This window comes from Balaenoptera ricei, chromosome 3 (assembly GCF_028023285.1).
Source record: "Balaenoptera ricei isolate mBalRic1 chromosome 3, mBalRic1.hap2, whole genome shotgun sequence".
Classification (NCBI taxonomy): Eukaryota; Metazoa; Chordata; class Mammalia; order Artiodactyla; family Balaenopteridae; genus Balaenoptera; species Balaenoptera ricei.
In genome coordinates, this window is record NC_082641.1 from 65,219,298 (window position 1) to 65,246,325 (window position 27,028).

Here is a 27,028-nt window from a genome sequence, read left to right on the forward strand (position 1 = left end):
GAATGGGCATCATCAGAAAATCTGCAAACAACAAATGCTGGAGAGGGTGTGGAGTAAAGGGAACCCTCTTGCACTGTTGGTGGGAATGTAAATTGATACAGCCACTATGGAGAACAGTATGGAGGTTCTTTAAAAAGCTAAAAATGTTATTACCATATGATCCAGCAATCCCACTACTGGGCATATACCCAGAGAAAACCATAATTCAAAAAGATACATGCACCTCAATGTTCACTGCAGCACTATTTACAATAGCCAGGTCATGGAAGCAACCTAAATGCCCATCGACAGACGAATGGATAAAGAAGATGTGGTACATATATACAATGGAATATTACTCAGCCATAAAAAGGAACGAAATTAAGTCATTTGTTGAGACGTAGATGGATCTAGAGACTGTCATACAGAGTGAAGTAAGTCAGAAAGAGAAAAATAAATATCGTATATTAACGCATGTATGTGGAACCTAGAAAAATGGTACAGATGAACCGGTTTGCAGGGCAGAAGTTGAGACACAGCTGTAGAGAACAAACGTATGGACACCAAGGGGGGAAAACCGTGGGGGGGTGGGGATGGTGGTGTGCTGATTGGGTGATTGGGATTGACATGCATACATTGATGTGTATAAAATTGATGACTAATAAGAATCTGCTGTATAAAAAAAATAATTATAAAAAAAAAGAAAATCCTATATCTAGATCTTATTCTAAAATTTCATTTGCAAATCAGTTGTTTGAAACTTGGAATGGAGTTTTATGTAAGAAAACTTGCTATAAAATTTCTGGGTGTCTCATAAAAGCCTTTTAAATTCATAGCAGATATACAATTTGAGGTGAAAAGTAATAGAAAATTGTTTCATAATATTATAGTAGCTTTAACAAATGTTAGTGTTTGTTCAATTAGCAGAACATGAGGAAACATAGCCAGAGTTCTGTATTGACCTGAATGGAGCTTTTGGATGCTTTTTGGAAGGACCTTCAAAGTCTAATAGCAGTGTGCAAAAAACAGTTAATATCGTAGGCTTGAGGTTGCTATCCTTAGAAAGATCTGTGTGCAAGGTTGGTCTTTGGATGTCTTCTGGGACCTCTGATTTGGGGAGGGTTCTCACCATTCACAAAATGATAGCTCACTATGCCTAAACTGTTTGCACAAACAACATGGTCTATAGTTAACATTTGTTTTCCTTCTAGGAGAGTGTACCTACATGATCAGCCCCCAGTAAAAACCTTAGGCACTGAGTCTCACATAAGCTTCCCTGGTGGAGGTTTCACATTTTTTTCTTCCAGTTTTATTGAGACACAATTGACAGAGAGCACTGTATAAGTTTCAGGTGTACAGTATAATGAATTGACTTACATACATCATGAAATGACTATCACAATAAGTTTAGTGAACATCCATCATGTCATATAGAAACAAAATTGAAGAAATAGAAAAAAATATTTTCCTGTGATGAAAACTTTTTGGATTTACTCTCTAAACAACTTTCATTTATAACATACAGCAGTGTTAATTATATTTATCATGTTGTACATTACATCCCTAGTACTTCTTTATCTTATAACTGGAAGTTTGAACCTTCTGACCACCTACATCCAATTCCCCCTCTCCCTACCCCCTACCTCTGGTAACCACAAATCTGATCTCTTTTTCTATGAGTTTGTTTGTTTGTCTGTTTTTGAAGTATAATTGACCTATAACACTATGTTAGTTCCTGTTACACAACACAGTGATTTTTCTATACATTTCTATACATTTCAAAATGATCACCACAGGTCTAGTTACAATAGTCACCATTCAAAGATATTACAGTTACTGACTATATTCCCCACACTGCACATTTCATACCTGTGACTCATTTGTTTTGTAACTGGAAGCTTGTATCTCTTCATCTCTCACCTCTTTCTTTCCTCCCCCACCCCCCTCCCCTCCAGCAACCACCTGTTTGTTCTCTGTATCTATAACTCTGTTTCTGTTTTGTTATGTTTGTTCATTTGTTTTGGTTTTTAGAGTCCACATACAAGTGAAATCATACAGTGTTTGTTTTTCTCTGTCTTACTTATTTCACTTAGCATGATACGCTCTAGGTCCAATAATGTTGCAAATGGCAAGATTTAATTCTTTTTTATGGCTGATTAATAGTCCATTGTATACATATACCACATCTTCTTTATCCATTCACCTGTTGATGGACACTTAGGTTGTTTCCATATCTTGGCTATTGTAAATAATGCTGCAATGAACATAGGGGTGCATATTTTAGAATTAGTGTTTTTGTTTTCTTCAGATAGGTAAAATTGCTGGATCATATGGTAGTTCTATTTTTAACATTTGTTATCACAAGTAGTTGCTGGAGGAATTTAGTGCATCTTGCATAACTCTACCGGAGGGGACTCCTGGAAGTTTGCATCTGGTTTTCTCCAGCCCATCCTGCCTGTCCTTGAACCTTCATCCTTTCCCTCCAGCCTTCCCCTGCCCCAACCTTTTTTTTTTTTTTTTTTTTTGCTTTTTAAGCTTTTGCTATAATAAATCACAGCAGTGAGTATGCCTATATGCTGGGCTCAGTGAATCCTTCTAGCAAATCACTGAATTTTCAAGTGGTCTTGGTATACTAACCCAACATAGGCGGTTATGTTTTCGTCTCATTTCCATTAAATGTATGAATATTTCATCCTTAGTACAAATAAACTAGTAACAGTATTCTGAGTCTTGTCATTTCTGATTAGGGTTGTTTGAGGTTCTCTGTATATAAACAAATGAGCAAAAGAGGAAGATTAATAATAACTAAACCATATTAGAAAAGTAGAAAAGTTAAATAAGATGTCAATATGTACATATGAGGGGAAAAATACTGCTTGAAACAGAATAAACTGAGATGTGACTTGGGAAAGGGGTCCAGAGTAAAGGGAGGAAAGGAAGGAAACCTGGAACATAACATTTCTATGAAGAAGGAAGAAGGTGGTAGATGGAGACATTGAGTCCAGTCATTCTGTCCTTGTCACCATATTGGTGCAGAACATCTGGGTTGCTAAATCCAGTGAAGAGCAATAATTGACATCTGAAGTACAAGTGGGTGAGTACTTAGTAAATACTTGTTGATCAAGCTCAACTTTCTCGTAGAACAGTTATGGAGTCACCAAGTTTTCAAGAAATTATGAATAAATGAGATATTCTTTTCAGAAAAAAGTTTTTAAAAAACACTCACTGACAAGATGCCTGGGAACTTTACAACAACTTATTAGGAACAAAAAAGAAATGCAGGATACGTATCAAAAAATCAGAACTTTAAAAATATCAAATAGTAGCAAATAAACTCTTACATGGGCAACTAATAAAGTAAAAAAAAGATCTTTAAAGGTAAAAAGACATATTTTGAGATAAGAAAATTCTGACCACAAAACAAAACGGGGAATTAGAGCATAAGAGGTTCAAATTAGAAGTTAGATAAATCAAAAAACAATTCAAGCCCTTACCAAGAGTCTTTAAACCAATCATAAAAAGTTCTTTAAATAAATCAAAAACAGGAAGTAAGATTATAGCTGGTCCACTTAATCTTAGTAAAAATAAATGCACTCATGGGTGAAAAGTATATTGGGAAAGGTAATAATAAAATCACAATTTGTATAGAGTTTTACATTTTTCAGAGATCATTTGTACACAGTATCTCAGTTGAGTCTTACAGCAACTCTATAAGAGGAACAAAGGTCTTAAAATCCTCTTTTAAAAGTGAAAAAAGATGTCCAGCTAGATGAGTGATTGATTCTAGATGAATTAACTAATAAAAGAAGAGATGACACCAGGACCCATATTTTTCTAATCCTTAAAAATGAGATTTCCTTTCCCCACCAATGTATTTCAAAATGTGTCTCTCAGAAGTTGCCTTAGAGATATGTTTGCAGTGAGGAGGAAAAGGTTAAAAAGAACTATCAGGCTCTAGCCAGAAATTTTAAAAGAATTTATCAGAAAGCAAATCAAAGACGGAACTGTGGACCTTTCAAATAAAATGTGTAACCCAGTAAGTATCATAAACAACACAGATGAACAATGTGATTATATATTGAGGGACCTGCTCATATGTTTTCCACATAAGATGTAGAAAGCTGGAAACAGTATCATTTCCAACCTTACAACAAAAAAGGCAGTTAATTTACAAAACTGCAAATTTCCTTGAACCCATCAGAGAGCTCATCTAAATACAGACAGACACCTCCAAGGAGAAACATGATGTGGACACCTGATAATCTGAAGCAGAGGCCAGATGGAATGCAAGCTGGTAAGAACCAGCTAGAATTTCCAACAAATTCCTAAAGGCTGAGTGTGAACTAGCATGAGAATGCAGAGTCCCTGAGAGCCAGAAACATCAGGGGAATGCTCATCTAGTAGTCACAGACTCTTCTCCACATAACCTCACAAGATGCTCACAAGAAAAACTGGGAGAAAGCAAGAGACTGGAGAGAGACTCCCTCCTGTAGCAGGCCTGGAGGAGAGGAAAAGCAGCTACTGCAGGGCAGAGGAAGCACAAAGCTCCATCTAGTCCCCTCTCCCCCAAGAAACAACAAAAACCTATAGACCTCAGGGCACAGGCGAAGACCTGTAAAGAACAGGGAAAAAAAACTCTCCATCCCTGGAGAAGGAAGGGGAGAAAAAAGTCCTGAACCAAGACTATTAGTGATCCCCTACCACTGGGATAGGACAGGATTATTCAGAATGTGATACTCTTGAGACTCAGGGAAACAACCCCTGCCTAACACTGAGGCTGAATCAGAACAACAGAGAATGCCATTTCCTGCCCAATACTACTGGTAAGTAGTAAGCGTCAAGCAACAAGCCAACCAGTCAACTTCTAGGGGAGGTGCCAGATAGAAAAAAGAAACCCTCTTTAAGGCTCGGAAACAAATAGAGGACTTGGAGCTAAAGGCAGACTAGATACTGAGTAAAACTCTTGAGCAAACTGGCCTCCATCCTGAGCACAAAGTAATGCTAGAGAAGTTTGAAGCCTGTGGCATGTTGATACCAAAGCAACAACAAAATCCAAGCCCAGCTCAATCCCTGACTAGATTAATTTAACTGCTCTGCCCACAAATTAAAGGACTAGAAGCGATCTGGTCACTCTCCAGGCATAAATAAAATTTACCTTAGCCTTTTTTGTCCTACACAAGATGTTTAGCTTTCAACAAAAAAAATACAAGACACACAAAAAAAGAATGAAAAAAAGACACACTGTCAACCAACAAAGAAATAAAAATACATATTGATATGACGATGTTATTGGAATTATCAGAAATTTTTAAATATCTAGGATTAATATGCTAGTGGCTCTAGTGGAAAAGATGGGCCACAAGCATGAACAAATGGGAGATTTCAGTAGAAAGATGGAAATTATGTAAGACAATCAAATTAAAATGCTAGAAATAAAAAACCTAGTAACAAAGATGAGGACTGCCTTTGACAAACTCATCAGTAAACTCAACACAGTGAAGAAAGCATCAGTAAACCTGAAAATAAGTCAATAAAAAGTACTCAAACTGAAACACAAAGAAAAAAAGAGAACAGGGGCGTTGCCTGGCGGTCCAGTGGTTAGGAGGCTGGGCTTCCACTGCAGGGGGAACGGCTTCGATCCCTGGTCAGGAAACTAAGATCCTGCATGCCACACGTGGTCAAAAATAAAAATAAAAAAAAAAAAAAAGAGAGGACAGGTCATTTAAGAGCTATGGGGCAATATCAAACAGTCTAACATATCTGCAAGGAAAAGAGAAAAAAAAGAGGACAGAAAAAATATTTGAAAATATAATAGCTGAGAATTTTTCAAAATTGATAGAAGACAACAAAACACAGATCCAACCTGCCCAGAAAATATCAAGCAGGATAAAAATCCTACCTAGACACATCATAATCAAATCCCAAGATAAAGAGAAAATCTTGAAGTCATCCAGAAATAAAAAGACATATTACATACAGAGGAACAACGACAGGAATTACAACAAACTTCTCATCATAATTTACCATACAGAAGACAATGGAGTGATAATTTTGACAGAGGTATCAAACATCATGGAGCAAAGACAAGCCATGACTACTTCACCCTGTCCAAATTCCTCAACCAAGGAACCCTTAAGTATAATAAATGATTGTTTTACACCATTACTTTTGAGGGGTAATTTAGTTAACAGTGGTCTACACACCCCTACTTCTACTTTTGTTTCCTCTATATTGATACCTGAGTGGACTTTTAGAAACACAAATCTGATCATGTTTTTCCCTCTGTGAAGTAAAAATTCCCATCAGCTTCAATTTGCCCTCAGAGAAAATCAAAACTTCTTAACTGGGTCTTCAAAATCCTCTCTGACCTGGTCCCTGCTTACTGATCCAGTCTCACCTCTCAGCATTCCCCCTCATACCTTTTGTTCTAGCCATATCAAGCTACAAGAAGTCTCTTAAATATACATACTTAGTCTTACATCTGTATTGGCTTATGATTCATCAAAATTAGAGAGGCTTCCCTCTGAGCCAAACCCTACTATGATTCTTTTTTTTTCTTTTTTTAAAAAATTTTTATTTATTTATTTATTTATTTTTGGCTGTGTTGGGTCTTCGTTTCTGTGCGAGGGCTTTCTCTAGTTGCGGCAAGCGGGGACCACTCTTCATCGCGGTGCGCGGGCCTCTCACTATTGCGGCCTCACTTGTTGCAGAGCACAGGCTCCAGACGCGCAGGCTCAGTAGTTGTGGCTCACGGGCCCAGTTGCTCCGCGGCATGTGGGATCCTCCCAGACCAGGGCTCAAACCTGTGTCCCCTGCATTGGCAGGCAGATTCTCAACCACTGCACCACCAGGGAAGCCCCTATGATTCTTTTTTTTTTTTTTTTCCCCTATGATTCTTAATAACTAAAATTGTAACTCCTGTCCCACCAAAAATACAAAGAAATCTGACTCTGCCTTTATTCTCCAGACATATGTGATGCCAAGCAATAACCTGATATTACCAGCACTGCTCTTATTCTTCTGAGGAGAGTAACAGTCTTAGAAAGTCCAGAACCCCACAGCAGGGTTGGCATTTGGGAATGTATAACAAAGAGAGTACTTAATGCCTGATACCTGAAGTTTAGCCTCTGCCAGTGGGACCATTCTCAGGAGGGAGGGGAAAATGAAGAATGCCCATCTCTTTCTTCCCAGGCCCGAAATTGTAGGCTAATGATGTTAGCCAATCACAAGCCCCTTACATCACTAGTTAAAGGTTCAATGGTGAATCTCATCACATCATTTTTACTTTCTTCAGGACTGAAAGGGGCAAGTTTCTATTTTTTCCTCTATTCTTCAATGGAAAAACTCTTTAACAAGAACAAGCACACTTTCTAAACCAAAGGATCTTTGCACAGGGATTTTGAAAATATGTGTTTTATTGTCTAACTTCTGGAAGAAGTCAGAGATCCTCACAGCTTTGTGCTTAGAAACAACAGGCAGTAGTCACAGTCTGTTGATACTAAGGGGAAAGAGAGGAAGAGCAGGAGGGAGGGGAGGAGAGGGAGAGGGAGAGTGAGGCAGAAGGAGAGAGAGAAAGGGGGAGGGAGGGAGGGAGGGAGGGAGGGAGGAGGAGACAGAGTGGGGAAGTCAAGTCTGAGAATGTCTGCCTCAGGAGAGGATTTTTACCAAGGACAAAAGCCTTTGCACATGCTGCTCCCTCTGTCTGGAACAACCTTCTTTCAATTAATTTTTCACTCAACTCATTCCAAAACTCTCTGTCAAAATTCAGCTAGACATCTCTGCTTTTCAACAGTCATCAAATACATGATGGGCCCACTCTACTCTGGCATTATAATAGGTAGTGGGGATACAGAGGGGGTTATGGCCTCAATTTTTCTGCACTCATGAAGAAACCTAACAAATTCCAATCTCCTCCTCCACCTGGAAGCCTTCTCTCACTTGTGAAGGCTAAGTTTAAAGCCCACAGCCTGAATGTTTCCATAGTATTCTGGGTTTATTTTTCTGTCAGAGATCATTTTATTATAATCATCTGTTGACCTATCTTTTCTATTAGACAGAAGCTCTGTAAGGGCTGGGACTGTTTTATTTCTATCCCTTCAAGACCTAGACTTTTGTTTGGCAAGGTCAATAAATATATTTTTAATTAAAGAAGGAACAAAATAAAAAAAGAGTGGTTTGAGACGGTCTAACTGCCTTTTTAAAAGTAAAAGAAGATGTAGATTAGGTACTAGAAATAAATCACACATAGTAATAATTTTAGATATTTCTATCTGTGAATCACAAATAATGCATATCATACACTATAAAGCTCTACAAAGTTAAAGATCCTGCACATATCTTAATCAAAAAATAAAATTCACACCAACGTTTCATAATACCTCTGGCATTGTTATAAATAATTCAGAATCACAGGAAAAGACTGTAAGGATCAGCTGAGTACATGAGAGAAACAGGAAAAAGGAGGGAAAAAACAAATAATTTGGTAATCAAAAATTTTTAAAGGAAAAACTAAATTCCTTACAAATTATTTTGCCTATTTTTCTTACTATAGCAACAAAACAGTACAGTAGAATAGATATTAAAGTAGCACAGAAAGGCAATTCTTTCCTTTAGGAATGCTTTCCTTATAACTCTTCATATCTGATTACCTTTGACTGAATATGCTATAAATATTGAAGAATAAAAATATCACTATTTAGGGTATACATTTTTTAAATACAAAAGCAAAGGCATTACCCTACTGCCCAATCTATCTATACAATTGACCACATGCAAATGAAACACTTAGGTCAGTGTTTTAAACCATCTCTGGATAGCAGTGAAAAATAGTAAGCTAAATTAAAGTAGTCTTTATGGATATATTAGACGTTTATTTCATTAACAGATAAATCCTGATCTTGGAAAAATCAACCATTATATATTTCTATATATATTAAGGCCTTTGTTGGTAATTTCCATAGACCCAATTTAATAAAATGATCCTATATATAATATATATTCATTTTTCCAAAGGGTATCTGCATTTATAATGTGAGCTAATGCTGTAACAGAAATCAATCTGGCAGGATTAGAAACAGAGTGGGGAGGCAGGTGTGGCCAGAAAAGAGCAATAGGAGGAATCCTTCTGGTTGTGTACCTTGACTGTGGTGGTGGATACATGACCTACAAATGATAAATGTCACACAAAACTAGAAACACATACACACACATACAAATGAGTACAAGTAAAACTGGGGAAATCTGAATTAGATTGGTGTATTCTGTCAAGACGTTGGAACCAAGAGGCTAGAGGACAGCACCCAGAACACAGAGAAGTACTCCCAGTGAGGGACTAGGCCCTGATCAAGGTACTGGTTACAGGTGTTCTGCTGGATATCAAACCTAGTTACTGTACTAGCGTTTTGCAAGATGTTACCCTCAGGGGAAACTAAATAAAGGGTACATGGGATCTCTCTGTACTATTCCTTACAACTGCCTGTGAATCTATAATTATCTCAAAATAAAGAGTTTAATTTAAAAAACTCAATCTGGCACAATCCACCCAATTTTCACAACACTTCACATCCCAACACGAGATATACTCACTCCCTCCCCCTTAATCCCCAGAGTCTCTTCATAATTACAGCATTAGTTCAAAGTCCAGGATCTAATCATCTAAGTCAGGTCAAGATGCAAATGATGTTCTTGGGTACTGCATCTTGAATACAATTCTTCTCAATACAAAGACCTGTGAACTGAAGAGACAAGTTATCTACCTCCCACACATCCAAAATACTTAGTTTTCCAGGATACAATAATCACAACAGATACTTCCATCCAAAAAGGTGCAGGTGGGGGTAGGGTCTAGGATGCATATAAATGTCACGGGTCTATAATAATTCTAATATCCAGCAGGGCACATGTAACCAGTACCTTGATCAGGCCCCAGTCCTACTCAGTGGGAGTATTTCTCTGTGTTCTGGGTTCTGCCCTCTTGGTTCCACCATCTCAATCATGTTTCCTTTTCCATAAAAAAGAAGCCCGTGTTTGTAACTGAAAACTTTTCTCAGCTTTTTTCCTGCCTACAGAGATCCACAGGTCTCTTCATTTTGTGTTGTTTCATTCCAAGTCCAGGCTGATATAATTGTTTTTAAAATTTTACAGGTTTCTTTTGTATCAATTTATGAATCCACTCATTCAGGCAAAAGCCATGCCCACAGATCTCTTTAAAATAAGTCTTTCTCAACCCTGGGCAATCTATGAGGCTGCTGTGGGACAAAGCCCTTCGATTCTTAGAAGCCCTTTTGTTTAACAGAGAGGAACTAGAAGGCACGTCCTTAAGATAGTTGGAGAGCTTTCTGTGTGTCTGAAAGAGTCCATGAGGACCACCTCAAATCTTTCTGAGATCTTAAAAAAGATTTTTATAGTTGCACCTTAGTTTCATTTTTGCCTGGAGACCACACTTTCCTAACTTTATTCTGGATTGATCTTTGTTCTGAAGCCCTTTCTTACTTTGAGAATCCTTTGCAGGCTGGAAAAACTGTCCTGGACCCTTTATATTTCCTCCAAATTCTGCTTAAAACAAGAATTCCTTTTTTAGCTCATCTCTCTCCATCCATATCTCATGAGATATACCTAAAAGAAATGGCTGACAACACTTTAGACATTCTGCCTGGAAATCTCCATTGCCAGATCTATCAGTTAAGTATATTTTCTCATTTCCATGCTACCCTGAGTGACAGTTTTGCTAAACTTTCTGCCATTAGATAATAAAGGCCTTCTTATTTCCAGCTTCAAATAATATTGTCATCACTTTCTTTCAAGCCCTCACCAGCCATCACCATGAATCCCTTCCAGGTTTCATGAATAGTCTTCTCCACCCACCAGCTGGTCCCATGTACATTTAGTTTATGTTACAGCAGCACCCCACTTCCAGATAGCAAATTATGTTCTGATTATCTATCGCTGTATAACAAACCAAACTTAGCCGAAAGTAGCCGAAAAAATAATAACCCTTTTATTTTGCTCGTGCGTTCTGTAGTTCAGGACTTTGGACAGTGAATAGCACAAACGGCTATCTCTTCTGACTCCATGATATCTGGACCTCAGTTGTGAAGATCCAAACAGCTAAAATTAAACTCTATTAGCTAAATGTCTATAGAAATAAACATGGTACATTAGCTTGCATAATCTTGCTTATATTTTTTTTAAGCAGGATAAGCTCAATTTGGCCACAAGGCTACCATGAGTTCAATTCCAGGTAAAATGGCAACAAAGGCCTTAAAAATTAAATGTTTTGATTATAATACAAAACAAAGTAAATCTTAACTGCTTTAAAATTTAAATATTTCATACAGATAGGCACTGATGATCAGATCTTTTTAATGACATCATTGATCATGTAATGTGTTATAAGACACACTGTATTTTCCATTGAAAATTAAAATATTACCTGAGAAATCTAATAGCAACTATTCGAAGTTCTCAATATGATAAAAATTTACTTTTAATATTCTGCACTAGTTTAATTAAACAGCATTTTTTCTTCCACTTAAAATGAAGTAAAGAGATATCAAGAACTCATGAGATAATAAATTATTTTTAATAAATCTGATTAATGTTTACCTATATATTTAAATTGAAGAGTTATTTTTTTTCATTAGATCACTAGTCTAATATATAAATTAATCTCTGACTTTCAGAACTTTCCTAAATATGAAGGTCTTGTTTCTGATTCTTACTCTCTTTCTCTCTGGTTCATTACATAGAACTAAACTTTTACAATTTTATTTTATTAAGTAGAAGTTATATTCTTATTCTTTATTTTATAAGCTGATCCTCAGGATGATTCATTTAAAAAAAAAAAACTCCTCCTTTTTAAATAAAAATTACAGAAATAAAAACCCTAAACTGAATTACTGTTTACCCTCCTGAATTTGTTTTAACTCTGATTAAATGCATTGACTCTCCCCAACAGAAAGACGGTTCTTATGTTCTTATTCTTGACAGCACCACTGTAGTAAAATAAGTATCTACCTACTTATATTTACTAAAGGAAAAAACATGCACAATTTTTTCTCTACAAATATTTAATGACAAGATCTATTATTCACTCTTTAGATTTCTAACTTCCATTATTAGTAAAAATAAGGTTTTACAGAAATCACAGTTGAACTGAAAAAAAAAAAACCCTAAATTTCTTTTTTTAATCTAAATTAATCAACCCTAGTTCCCTAAGCACCTCCCTTTATTGCTAGTGTAGTCTTCTGATATGAGTAAGGAAAGCATTGGGTGCTGTTTGTTCCTGACAGGTAGTAACAGCCCATGAGATCTACACACACAATTACAGAAAACTATATATAATTATCACTTCTTAAAATTCCTAAAATAAGGGGAAAAAATCCTTCTGGCTCTTTTTTATTTCAAAGAAAATTACTGAGATAATTTTTTCCTGTTTCAATCTTATTACTTCAACTCCATGAAAATTTTTTTAAAAAGAAGAAGAAAGGGAAAGTATTTTAATCAAATAATCTAAGTGAGAAGCAAATCAGGTAGAGCACTGACAGGCAATCTCATATTTTATTTTATCTTTGTACAGAGTTGATGAACCATATTATATAAGTTACAGGTGTACAACTTGGCCATAAAAAAGAATGAAATTTTGCCATCTGCAACAACGTGGATGGACTTGGAGGGTATTATGTTAAGTGAAATAAGTCAGACAGAGAAAGACAAATACTTCATGATATCACATATGTGGAATCTAAAAAATAAGGCAATCTCGTATTTTAAATCCATAAAGTGAACAATTTACTAACACTGGAGTAGTTAGGAAGGTCCTCGCTAATGAGGCAGAATTTGACTTGTATCCTGAATGACAGGAGAGCTTGCAAAGGCAGAAGCAAGGGTAAGACGAAGGCCTACCTTTTCCCACTGATGGAAACTGTTAAAGTTGATTACTATTTAATAGAATTTAAATTTGGAAAAGGAGACTGAGAATTTATTCAGATAGTATCTGGAAAACTGATCTGAGCAAGTAGGTCCCTGAGCAAAGGCACCAATCATTTTTGTTCTAGAAATGAACATCTCTCAGATAAGACAGAGGAACTCAGTAGATGCTCCAACTGGATGCACAACTTTGACATAAGAAAATATAGGAGCTGGCTAAAGGCAACTGAAGGGAGCTAGTAATAAAAGGCAGAAAGCTTCCCTCACAGTAACACCTGATGTTAAACCTCATTAGCGCTGAAGAAACTAAGCCCAAACATTCATTAAGAACACAAAAGCTTAGTTACTCTCAAAGGTAGAATTAGCCTGAAAGTCCCAGCAAGTGGACAGGTGATGGAAAACTAAGCATTAAAAGGTAGTGGAAGAGCCAGGAGGAGAACCTTTGAGTGTCAGCTAGGAAAGTGCCCTCCTTATTTATTTTGCCCTCTCAGAGAGACCACTTGGAAAGTGAGAGGCTTCCAAGGATACCACGAGTTCTAAAGAACTGGGCAGTGGTGCCAGCTCAATCCTTTCTTGGTTTGAACTTGAAGAAGCGTGAGCTCTCATCCAGTCAAGAGAGGAGAATAATTCCCAAATAAGAAACTTAAAATACCCCTACGCACTTCACTCTCCCAACAACCCCTTGAAAAAAAAAAAAAAGAAAAAAATTAAAATAAATAAATAAATAATCAATCAGGAATGTGGACATGGAGGTAAAACCAGGGAAGTTCCATTTATATTTCAAATAAAAACTTGTGGAGATTCCTAAGTCTCTGCAAACTCCCAGTGTTTGTTTAGTTACTTCCTGTATGTCTCTGTAGCGAATGAAATGAAAATTCTAGACATAAAGAAAGGACTAGGCACTGTGGGAGAAAAAAAATTGACAAAGGAAAATGGGAAGAAAAAGTCAAAGGTTATAGTCATGGTTTGGAAAAGATAGAAGGGTATGCAGGTAGGTGGCCTGTGATGGAACAGGTCTCCAGATTTAAGTTACAGAAAGCTCCCAATGTTCTTTCACGAGGATACTCCAGGTTAGAGCAAAAAAGAAGTTAGTCTGGTTATGTGGTTACGTGTTGATGAAAGTGCATATAGAAATTATGCTCATAATTTCTAATACACATTAAATTAAGATATACTATTGTAAGCAATACAGAAGTAATTTTGTGATAGCTAAAAACATTCCATTTCCTTTCTGTATTTGGGCTTTTGTCCATACCATAATAAAAAGTTATAACTTCAGCTCTGAAATATTTTTCTTCATTTTCTCTTTTCATATCTCTCTAAAGGCTAACAAAGAAAGGATGATGATCAGGAAGAGGGATAAGATAAGGTGATAAACAGGATAAGGTAAGAATCAAAGGAAAGCAAGAAGAAATATTGACTGGATCACATATAATGTTCCCATGGAAGTGGGGGCACATAGTTTAGAAACCACATGCCTGAAGAATGTACATTCTTTCATCAAATATTGAGTACCAATTAAGTACAAGCCGCTAGACTACCAAGTTGAACATGATGGATTTTTATAGTCTTCATGTATGCTCACCTCCTTTAGGTATGTGAATTTTTACACTGCTCTTTATTTAACAGGCAAGTCAATACATGCTTGCTAAAACAAAGTTTCAACAAAGAAGGAAGGCTAATATATTGAGATTTCCCTACCTATTAATCTAAGTTTCAAAAACTTCTGGAAGAAGCCATGGATCATTTAAGTCCACTTAGCTTTCCTGCAAATTTGAATCTACTCTCCCCCCAATCCAATTCATGACTGCTTTCTAAAATAAAATTGTGGCCTATAAAAATCATTCAGGCATTGACATAGCTGGAGTCTCAAGTCTTGCTTCAAAAACCATAAACAGCTTTTGAATATCTTAGGAACTCAAGATAGTACCTTAACACCAAACACATTTTATTAGTTGCCCTAGGATACAGAGTTCACATTGGACGCATCCAGAAATAGTGAACAGATTCGGTAAATTTACTGGGATATGGAACACACCACTCATGCCATCTAAGCCAGACTAGCTAGTGTGATAAGTATTTACCTCTCATTGTATCATATTTTTCCCTATCTTAATGCTAGTCCCTTCCTTTCTATCACTCCTAAATGTATTTCTTTCCAAATTTCTATCCCCAGGCCTCTGTTCTTATTTTACCCCTATTCCCTCATTAATTTAACTCACTTTTATAGCTGAACTGTCTTTCCTCCTTCCAAATTCCAGATTTCTGCTAAAAGTATCACAAGTCTCAGTTCATTAGTCATGTTAACTACAAATTATTTTAAAAATTTCTCTCTTCCTCAGTGCTTACAACTAGACAATCCCATCTTTTTAATTCTTCATTTTCATTCTTAATTTTCCATTTCATTTGTCACCATGCTAATTCAAGGGCTTCTCAGCTCACATCAAGACTATTAGGATAGCCTCCTCACAGTCTTTATCTTTAGCCCTTTTCCCTTCTTCAGCTCCTCTTACACAATGCCCTCAGATTAATTGTCCTAAAACAGAATTCACTATTTTTTGAATATGCTTGAAAAAAAGACTCTCGAGTGCAGACAGAACAAAGCTTTCATCCAGTATAGTTGAAAAAGTACTCAATGAAAATTTGGAAAGCCTGAGTTTTCCAGGCTAAACCTCACTCAGTTTTTAAACAATGGCATATCATATCCTTCATGTCTCTGAGTACCAAGTTTCTTACCTAGTAAAATAACTAGGTCAGCCCAAATAAGCAGTTTTCAAACTTTTTAAAAGCTTTTGGATTGTTTTGGATTCTGACACTGTGAATATATAAAAGAGGTTTAAAAAAAAAAAAAGAAGGTTGCTTATTCAAGAGTTTTACCAAGAACCCTTGGGAGAGAGTTCTTGAACCCTGCAGGGGTAGAAGGGAGACAGATGCAGAAATAGCTGTTGTAATGCTGTTGGAACATGATGAAGATGGGAACTGAGGTACCTGCACTGTGATCAGAGAGGAGAAGACACGTGTAAGAAATGTTTAGGCAATGGAATTGACTGGTTTTGATGACCACTTGGCGATAACAAGGGAGATTAAAAGAGGATTCATTTATGGCAGAGGTAACTCGTTAAATCGAGTTTCCATTTAATAAGAAAGAGAAAATAGAAGGAACTGGGAAAGAGTAAAAACTGAGCTGCTCTGGTTAAAAACAGAAGGAAGCCAAGGGCCTTCTGGTAGGATTCTCTCCCTCTCACTCCTAGGCACCATATGGGCCTTCCACTGCACCTCAAGATTCCAGGGAACTCAGCATGAAACCACTGAAAAGGATGATTTCACAGTTGCCTTACAGTTTTAAAATGCTACCATCTGTTAGCTAAGCATTGATCCTGTGTTTGATTTTTCTACTCTGGTCAAACAGCTCTTCTTACCATTCCTTAAACATAGTCTACATTGCTCCAACATCAGCCAGTTTTGAAAAATCTCCAAAGTAAATTCATGAATTTCATATTTCTAATAGAAAGTTAGAAATGCATGTTATTTTTGAAAGTATATTTCTGTTGTTTATGTTATGATGCTATTGACAACATAATCACAGGCAGTGCTACGTCTGCATCAAAAATAGTAAATTAAGGCCTTTCCATCTTCATCTTTCCACATTCACCAGAAATTAGACTTTAATAAAAATGAATACATCAGTGGGAGGAAAGGGGCTTAAGATGAAGTTCCATGAAAATACATACTTTGAAATATAAATAAGGTCAGACCTGTTCTGTTTCTTTATCTCTTTTCCATATTAGCTTCTTCATTTATTTCTTTATGAATTTCATAATGTCTATATAATGCAGTAAATTACTGTAAAAGATTTTTAAGTAAAGTAGAATTCTTTCACAATGCTTTGTAGTTTCCTTGATCGTCTCCCTTTATTCATGTTTCGCATCGAATGACTGAAATAACATATTCCCTACAAGAAATCTCAGGATCAAAAGAAATAGGGAAAATAGCTAAGAGTTATTAGCAGTACTTAGATGCCACCCAGAAGCCATCCTAGGCCGAAGGACAAGTTGATAAGACACACATCTCACAGGTAAAGTGGTGAATGTACTTGTTCAAATCAACACAACTTGCACAAAAACAAAACAAAATAAACAACTTACCTTACTCTATAAGGAATATAAGGTGGTTTACACTATTTATATATGGCAAAAGAAATTAAATTGGATCCTACAGGAAATGAAAACAAGGGTAGAAATAATATGGCAGATAAGAATAAGGCGAAAAATGAATCTCATTACAGTGGTCCCTAGGTATCCACAGGGGAGTGGTTCCAGGATCCCCGCAGATAGCAAAATCCGCAGATGCTCAAGTCCCTCACATAAAATGGCATAGTACAGTTAGCTCTCTGTATCCACAGATGTGGAACCTGCAGATACGGAGAGCCAACTGTATGTCCCTACCTGTTGAGCTGAACAACAGCCTATACAGTACTGACTGACAAATGTTAATATATACCTATGATAGTTTTTATCATCTTAATGAATTTTAAATATAACTTTATTTGTTCCTAGCCTATTAAGAACTCTAGTTTACATAGACTGTTTAGGAGAATTATGGCCCAATGTGAAACTATTCATTCATTTGAGCATTTACTAATTATGTCTCTATATGCCAAAAATTAAATATATATCAAAAGTTACGTGTACTTACTCTCCATATTCTTACCTATCTCTTTCCATATTCTTACATATCTATAAATTTTGACTGGTCTAGCAATATAATGCTATCTCTACATGTACTTCACTATTTGATATTTCAGACTTCTTGAGGAAAGATCTCTTTTGCTAGATGATAAGCCCATAAGCATAGGGACTATATCTGTTTTGTTCACCACTACATTCCCTAGAGCCAGGCCTCCCAAGATAGAAAGCCTCTGCTACCTGCTTTGATTCACTTATGTCTTTACAAGTTGCTGTTTTATCTAAGTTTGTTTTAAAATACAAAGTGAATAAAAGTAGTATTAAATTACCTTCCTGCAACTACATATTCAGTTATACTAAAATAAGAAATGATAAACACCTATTAGGTAATATTTTATTTAATAATTCATTTATGTAAACACCAAACATAATTTGAACATCTCATGTCAGGCACCCTGCCAGGTAAAGAGCATGAAAAAGATAAATAAGACAAAGTCTATTCCTTGAAGAAGCTCACAAATTATTAGCGAAAACATTCTATTACAAAAATCTAATACATAGGGATATTCAGGATATACACAGAGGATGTTACAGGATAATGGCAAAGAACGCACCTAACTCTGCAGTAGTTTCTACACAAGTATTGATATTTTCCTAAATAATATGAAATTATCTGTAAAAAAAATTCTTCATAACGTATGAATGAAAATTCTTCTCATATTATTTTATTTACATAATATATGTGTGTTTATATCATTTTTTAAAAAGCATCCCATCACTACAAACCTGTAACATAATCCTTTCCAAATGTTACAAACACTGTTTTAGGCAAGAATACAAAAACCAGCCACATGTTATCAACAATTATGACTCAAGCCTATCACTCTACCTGAACATCTGAATGATGTGAAACATTTCCAGCTTCCCAACTAACAGACTACTTCATTCTGTTAACATTTATTTAACATCTATTATTTGACAGACTCTGGGGAAGAACAGGTCTGATCTTCCCTGCTCTCAAGAGCTCACTGTAATAATGTTATTTCCATTACCATCACACTGCTAAAGCAATAATTTATTTTGACTCTATCTTTGCTTTAGGACAATTAAGGAATCTTCTCTTCATACCAGAGAACTAAAATTATAATCACTGTATATGTTTTTCATTAAAAGTTTAGTAGTATATGTTGATATTTTTGCTAAATATTTTGGAAATAAATGAAATCAGAAATAAATTATTAAATAAAACAACTCATGTTAAGCTGTAACAGGAAAAAAATCCAGTAAACATTAACTAGCTCCACATAAAAGCATTGCCTGTGATTTCAGAGTAAAATAAAAACAACAGTAATAGGGAGAAAAGGAAAGCTAGTCCAATAAACTTTACAAGCTAGCAGGTATTATTTCTAATCACTTGAAATGGTTTACTTTTTAATGATAATATTGTAATATATAATAATAGTTTTATAATTTAGATGAACCTGGTTTTCACTCAGGATAAAAATAACAGGGCCAAGCTAGGTATCCCCCAGCCATATAGCAAAATAATTATCTTATAGTAAAATCTCTCTCTTTTCTTATAAAATAAATTCTTAATTACTAAATTTTCCTCCGTCATTCCTTATCTTATTCTCTACTCCCCTCTAGAAAATCAACAGGTAGACGTACTTCATAGAGTCTGTCATAGCAGAGAAGAAACAAACACAGATTTGTTTGGAGACCATCCCTAGATTTTCTGCCATCAGTTCTTAAGGATGAACCATAACAATGCCTGGAAACACATTAGAACTGACTGTGCATATTCTTTTTCTAAAGTTAATTATTGTAACTGTTTTAAAATCTTGTTATTTTAGAATAAAAACATACAGAAAGCCATACAAAATAAATTTGCGGCATTATGAAATTTTACAAAGCAAACATATCATTATTGTAAAGTAACCACCACTGTGGTCAGGAAAAAAAGAACTTTGCCAGCCATCTCAGAAGCCACGGCCATGAGCCCCATCCCAATCATAACCTCTTCCTATCTCTCATAAGGAACCATTATCCTGACATGTACAGTAATCATTTCCTTGTGATTTTTTATAGCTTTGTCATCCAAAAATGCATCCCTACATACTATTAATTGCTGATTTCTAAAGGTATAATTATTTTACATTTGGTGCTCCATACGGATGTTAAATAGTTAATATATTTTAAAATATAAATGCAAAGATCAAAATCATCTTAAATGTTTCCTCTCTTTTTTTCTTTTTCTCACAATAAATATGAACAGGGTGATTTTTTGAGGAAAAAGATATTAATTAATGCTGCATCTATAATTATTTGGCAAATAAAATAATATGGTGACTAAAATCCATATTCTAAAAAGGCAATGATTAGAAAACAAACCAAAAAAAATTAAAAACCAAAAGCCAAAAATGTTTCTGGGATAATTATTACCAAAAAAGTTATTAGAAATTATAGAATGGCTCAAAATTACATCTATTCAGTTTATATATCTCTCTTTTAGTATGCGCATTTACCAAAAAAAGTCTTTCATGAGCAGTGCTAAATATGCTTATGAATATAACATGGTTACATGAAAACATATGACCACCTAAAATTTAAATTTTATTTTACTAAGATTTTTATTTTCTAATTTTAGAAGAAAGATTAGAACTCACTGTAAGGTGAAATTTAATCTGCTTTAAAGTAACTTTCCTGTATATAAAGTTAACTACAGATATTTGGAAAATACAGAACTATATAGATAAAAATAAAATCATGCATAATCCCAGTATCAAAAGACAATCACTTTTAACATTTTAGCCTATTTTTTAATTAAAAGGATTATTCATAATTTACCTCATTATGCCTCCACTATTTCTTTTTTAAATAAATGGTTCTGAAGAACTTAGGGGCAGGACAGGAATAAAGACGCAGACGTAGAGAATAGACTTGAGGACACGGGGAGGGGGAAGGGTAAGCTGGGACGAAGTGAGAGAGTGGCATGGACATATATACACTATCAAATGTAAAACAGATAGCTAGTGGGAAGCAGCTGCATAGCACAGGGAGATCAGCTCGGTGCTTTGTGACCACCTAGAGGGGTGGGATAGGGAGGGTGGGAGGGAGGTGCAAGAGGGAAGAGATATGGGAACATATGTATATGTATAGCTGATTCACTTTGTTATAAAGCAGAAACTAACAAACCATTGTAAAGCAATTATACTCCAATAAAGGTATTTAAAAATGTATACATATATATATATATATATATATATATATGTATAACTGAATCACTTTGCTCTATAGCAGAAATTAACACATTGCACATCAACTATACTTCAATAAAATAAATTTTAAAAAATAAAATAAAGAAAAAAAAGTAGTTTATCTTTCATTATCCATTCAATCTCATAGATAAGTGAAGACTAGAAAATAATGAGACTACTTTTTAAACATATCAGAATTTATGCATGCAAGTATTTTTTTACTCTGAAGATGCAGCTAATAAAGAAAATATTTTTCAGAATGCTTCCTCGAGAACTACCTTGAAATTCAGTAGGTATACATACTAATCACTATCTTAGAAATGGTTCCCAATGGACTCTAATATAGCAATATTACGTGACAGAATTTTACCAAACTTATTGTTTGTTCCTGTTTCCTATTTTCTTCCCTGAATCTTTCAAACTTCTATATCTACACATTAAACATGAATTATGTTGATCATTTTTAGAAACTGTCTACTATTAAGAATTCAGGAAATCCTACCCATGAAAATTACCATAAAAGTTTGCTACAGAAAACAAATGCATTTCTAAAAATCCAATTGCAATATAAGATTCTGTAAGTCAAACTCTTATCTTTTCAGGAACCTCCATTTGAAAAAATTTAGAGATGTATTACCATTAAAAATAAATTGACTTAAAGGTATAATAAAAATGCCACCTAAGAAATCAAATTTCTTAAAACTAATATTTAAGATAAAATTATGAAACATCTGATAAAACATGTGCTAATTCATAACAAACTGTAAAATCCAAATACTGACTTTTTTCTAAACTACATTTTCTTAGGACCAAATTACATTTTAAGGGGTTATTCTTCCTATAAAATCTAATTTCACTCCTACCTCTGGTCAATGCTCATTTTCAAAAACCTTGAAATATTTAAGAGGGTTTCTAAAGCTAATTAAGTGTGAGTACTCTCTGAAATACCGAAAGCACCTTATGGATGCACAATGATTACGATTACGATGATGATGACGGCTATGACAACAATGATGATTTATCTATGCTTCTAAGAAGGAGATACTAAATTAGTTCAGTGTTCCCTATAAGATCTCCATGGTGAACAGAAGGCTGCATCTTTCTATACTATGGAATTTTGAAAAAGTACTTATATAATTAATTTCTTAAGATGTAGATCCACAAACATTGTACGTCCTTTACAGCAGACCACTGATACTATCTAATGCCATCTAGTTGTCAAAATTAGTGGTTATTTTAAAAACTTTTCCCATTACTGGCAGGCCAAACCTAGGCACTTCTTTCTTGATGTAAGAGACGGATGAGATGAGTATCTCACTCTAGCCAGAATCCTTACATTCTTCACGGTTGGGTCTCTGCTTTACTTTACAGCCATTACCCAAAGGTGAAAAAGAAGGAGATTGTTCAAATAAATGCCGTGTCCTGGGCCCTGCCTTATCTGCCTTTTCTGTACTTTTTCTTTATATGCAGCAGCATCCCTTTCACTCACCTTGTCCCCAAGAGCTAGTGTTTAGCACATAGCAAGCTTTATGAGTACAATCAATATCTGATGAAGTAATCACAAGCAGTCTCACTTTAATCAGTTTAGTATACGTTTAAAGTATTACACAGTCCCTGCAAGATGCCCAAGATTTTCACTTCTCTTAAGTCTGCATACTCTTCCTTGTGCTGTGTTTGGGGTTATAATTCTTCTGGCTAGTTCCACTCTTCAGACTAAGGCTGAGGTATTTCCTTTGGAAGAACAAGTTCTTTTTCCCTTTTGAGCCACGGTTCTGGTTTTAAAGGCTGTTTACACAGAATGATGCCTCCCTTCTACCAACTAAACATGTATCCCTCTGGTAAAGTTTCAGGTACTTAAAATCGATATTTCCTCAGGCTCCAGGCCCAACTCCACTTGTTCCACACCAAGGAAACTGGTTTTCCTCCACCCCAAACTCAATCTGCATGTCTTTTATGGTCAGTTCTGCAAACACAGTGTTTTCCCAGCCCCTTCAAAACACAGTCTCCTCATTCTTAAATGTTATTTTTCCCTAAAGAAAACCTACTCCTCCCCAACTTTTTTTTTTTTTACAATTCTACTTCCTGATGCCATCAACTCTCTAAAATCACATTTACAGTTCTTCTAAAAAAAATACATCACCTAGCCAAGGATAGGCCACTGCTCTTCCTTAAGAATTAAAAAAAAAATTCACATTTTCATTTTTGCCCAGACTCTTTTGCTCTCTTATCTTGTATTTCCTTTAATTTACAATAAATTTATTTATGGAACTGAATTCAGTGAAGGGGATATTTAGCCTTATGATGTGTAACTAAAAGCTGCAAAAGAGAATAATGTAATATTTCTATGTATTTTTAAAATGCTATATGCAGAAGAGGAACTTTTCACTTATAGAATTCTTATGATGAATTTTATGGAATAATTACTACTTAATTTTTATAAATCTGCAACTTCACAAATCAGGCACACTTAAAGATAAGAAACACCTTTAACATCCTGGAGTTAGGACTACTCTCTTATCCTAAGTTTCTTCAACAAGACTCACAAACCCGTTTGTATTTCACTTTTAAAGTGATGAGCCTACTTCCCAAGACAAAAAGAATAATTTCTTAAGTACCAAAGGGAAAACATGGATGGTCCAATGCATTTTTCAAGAACAGTGGTTAAGAAGAAAACTGACAATATAACTTAGTAAAATTATATAGTAACTTACATAATCATGGAAGGCTTTTGCTTCACTTGAATGTTCACATGTTTCCCGTCTTTCTGGAGCTGCACAGTAGAGATCCCAAAATACACTAAAAAAGTAATTATGGTAACATTAAGAAAATCATATAATGTCAAATGAGAGATCACAATTCCAAAAATTAGAAGACAAATGTTCTTTACACAAAATGTGTTTTCTTCTTCAGGACAAATATTTATTTGAAAGATTTAAATACAGACAAGGCTCGTCATGTAATAATAGGGTATAACCTAGCCATTGTTTAGAAATGCTAAGGTTTTTCCAAAATGAAAATTTAATTTAAAAAAATTTAGACTGTCATTCTTAACTGTCTATTTACATGACTTAAACACATGATTGAAATAATTATAATACTTTCCACAACTTCCCCATGAAGAATGAAAAGGTTTTAAAAATACCAAGTTAATCATTAAGGAATTAAAGTAACTTTACTTATAAAAGTGGAATTAATTTTTTCAAGATAATTTTGTTGTCCAATCCCCAGGCCGATACCCTATCCTGACCGTTAAGTCACACCTGTCAAAGAAATATATTTTCTTAAAATATCCTCTGGTTTTCCCTTGTAATTACAAAGAAAGGTTAGTAATTTTGAAAATTAAAAAATTCACACTAACTTTCTTTTTTTCTTCCTACTCAAGAACAATGGGAAAAAGCAAGACGGAACTGGTTGAGAAAAAATAATTATACTGCTTACAAAACATATGGCCCCAGTCATCCTCCCATTTATAAAATTAACAATGAACAAGAGCATGGGATTAAAAATCAGGAAAGCAAATGGCTGAAAGTACTGGCAATAAACAAAGGTAATTTTACTGATCAACAAGTATTTTTTATTATACATTTCCCACTCTATAGAATTGGAAAGTAGGCTAAGCCAAATGGTTAACAGCACAAGTTTTGGAATAGGACATATTTGAGACAAAAGCTGGCCCTGCCGTTTACTAGCTCTTTTTTTAAAAATCTTTATTGGAGTATAATTGCTTCACAATGTTGTGTTAAGTTTCTGCTGTACAACAAAGTGAATCAGCTATATGTATACATATATCCCCATAATCCCCTCCCTCTTGAGACTCCCGCCCACTACTAGCTCAATTTGTTTAAACAGATAGGAATTTCCTCCTCTATACAATGGGGTTGCTGAGAAAATTAAATTATACAAAATAAACACAGGGTCTTATAGTAAGCGTATTATTAATAATATCATCAACACTATAATTAGCTTGCACAAAAGCTTAAAATGCATACATATTGTTAAGGCAGGTCATTCGGCTGAGGGCACAGTTAACAATGGTACAATAAAACTTGGTAAATCAAACTGGTCCCTTTGTTTTGACCCTTGAAGTCTCATTTAACCTGGGTCTCTCTCCTCAGTTAGGATAAAACATTCTGTATGCCTTATAACACAATTAATTCAGTAAAAATAAGATTACCCTTAGAGGTGAAAAATATGAAAGATTAAGTACTGGCATTTATTTCCTTTTAAATTTCTACAATAAGCAAGAAATACAAAGCAAACAATAAAGACCAAGTTAATTTAAATAAACTTCAATTCCTTTAGGAGAGTGAAAGCAGTTAAAAGTTGTACCTGACCTACCTCTATCCCTTTTGGGACAAAAAGTATAAGAATTATACACAGACAAGGATACAGCTTAAAGTTTTCCACCTGGATCAGGTGTGTTATGAATTACAGTATATTGCAATTATTCTCATTTTCATGTTCTTAAGGAACTTCAATGCTCTTAAAACCAAAATTTTATAATGGTTGTCTTTAAATTGTGTTTAGTTTAATCACAGAATATTATATGCAATATTATGACAATGTTTCTCTTTATGGATTTAATAGGAGGTCAAAAATTTGCAAGAGTCAGATTAAGGATAATAAACCAAATTACTAAAGCAGATAACTTTATATATGGTATTTCTAACAATCCTACATTACCTATACATTTTTTCCTTGAATAAAGGTAAAGAAATATATCCTTTTAAACTCATTTATCCAAGGGAGAAATACACAGTTCTACAATAATAGAGACATCAATACTCTACTCTCAATAACGGACAGAACAAGCAGACAGAACACAAGCAAGGAAATAAAGGGCTTAAATGGCACAATAAACCAACTACATCTAATAGACATACACAGAACACTCTAACCAACAAAAAGCATACACGTTCTTCTAAAGTTCACATGGGACGATTTCCCAGGATAGATCACGTGTTAGGGCACAAATTAAGTCTCAATAGACTTAAAAAGATAGATATCATACAAGGTATGTTCTCTGACCACAATGGGATAAAGTTAGAAATCAATAACAGAAGGAAAATGGAAAAATTCACAAATTTGTGGAAATTAAACAACACACTCCCATGGGTCAAAGAAGAAATCAGAAGGAAAGAAGCTAGCAGAAGGAAATAATAAAGATTAAAGCAGAGATAAATGAAATAAAGAATTAAAAAAAAGAAAATTATTAAACCAAAAGCTGGTTCTTTGAAAAGATCAACGAACTTGACAAACCATTAGCTAACAGACTAAGAAAAAAGAAAGAAGACTCTAATTATTAAAGATTCCACAAAAAACTGTTAGAACTAATAAATGAATTCAGTAAAGTTGCAGGATAAAAAAATCAATATACAAAAGTCTGTTGTAATTTGTGATGTTTGTTTTTGTGAATCTACACTAACAATTAACCATTAGATATAGAAATTAAGAAACAAACCCATTTACAAATACATCCAAAAGAAAAAAATACCTAGGAATATATTTAGCCATGGAGGTGAAAGAGCGATACATTGAAAACTATAAGACATTGATGAAAGAAACTGAAGAAGAAATTAAAAAAATAGAAAGATATTCCATGCCACAGATTGGAAGAATTAATATTGTTAAAATGTCCACACTACCCAAAGCAATCTACAGATTCAATTCAATCCCTATCAAAATTCCAACGGCATTTTTCACAGGAAAAATAACCTTAAACTTTGTATGGAACCACAAAAGACCCTGAATAGCTGAAGCAATCTTGAGAAAGAATAATAAAGCTGGAGACTTCCCAATTTCAAACTATACTATAAAGTTATAGTAATCAACAAATACAGACTTCCTCTCTCTACAACCTGACATGCTGGAGGCCCAGGAGCTTTTCAATTTCTCTAATCCAAAGCTTGAATCCAAAATACTATCCTTGAAATGTGGTGGATTGATATTCATGAATAATGTTTTAGATTTACAGTCTCTTTATTCCTAAGCAGAAACAAGTGAAAAATCTCTATTTTACAAATGAAGAAGATAGAGACTAAATACAGAGAAGCAAAACTTGCACAGTATTGAAATCTTTGTTCTTGTATCATTTATTATTATTAAAAATTTCCCCACCTAAGTTAAAAGAAAACACAGGATTCCCAGGTTGAGGATCTCATCCAAATACTTTTTCCTTCT

General features: G+C 34.8%; 1 protein-coding gene across 8 annotated transcripts in view; it reads right to left on the reverse strand.

The window, feature by feature from the left end:
- The window catches only part of SSBP2 (single stranded DNA binding protein 2), a 297,896-nt gene that overhangs the window by 179,957 nt on the left and 90,911 nt on the right, over positions 1-27,028 (reverse strand). For all 8 annotated transcript variants that reach the window (XM_059916696.1, XM_059916695.1, XM_059916692.1 and 5 more), the window contains one exon: positions 23,560-23,644. In XM_059916696.1, coding sequence (XP_059772679.1) covers positions 23,560-23,644 — 85 coding nt within the window. The remainder of the gene's footprint in view (positions 1-23,559; positions 23,645-27,028) is intronic.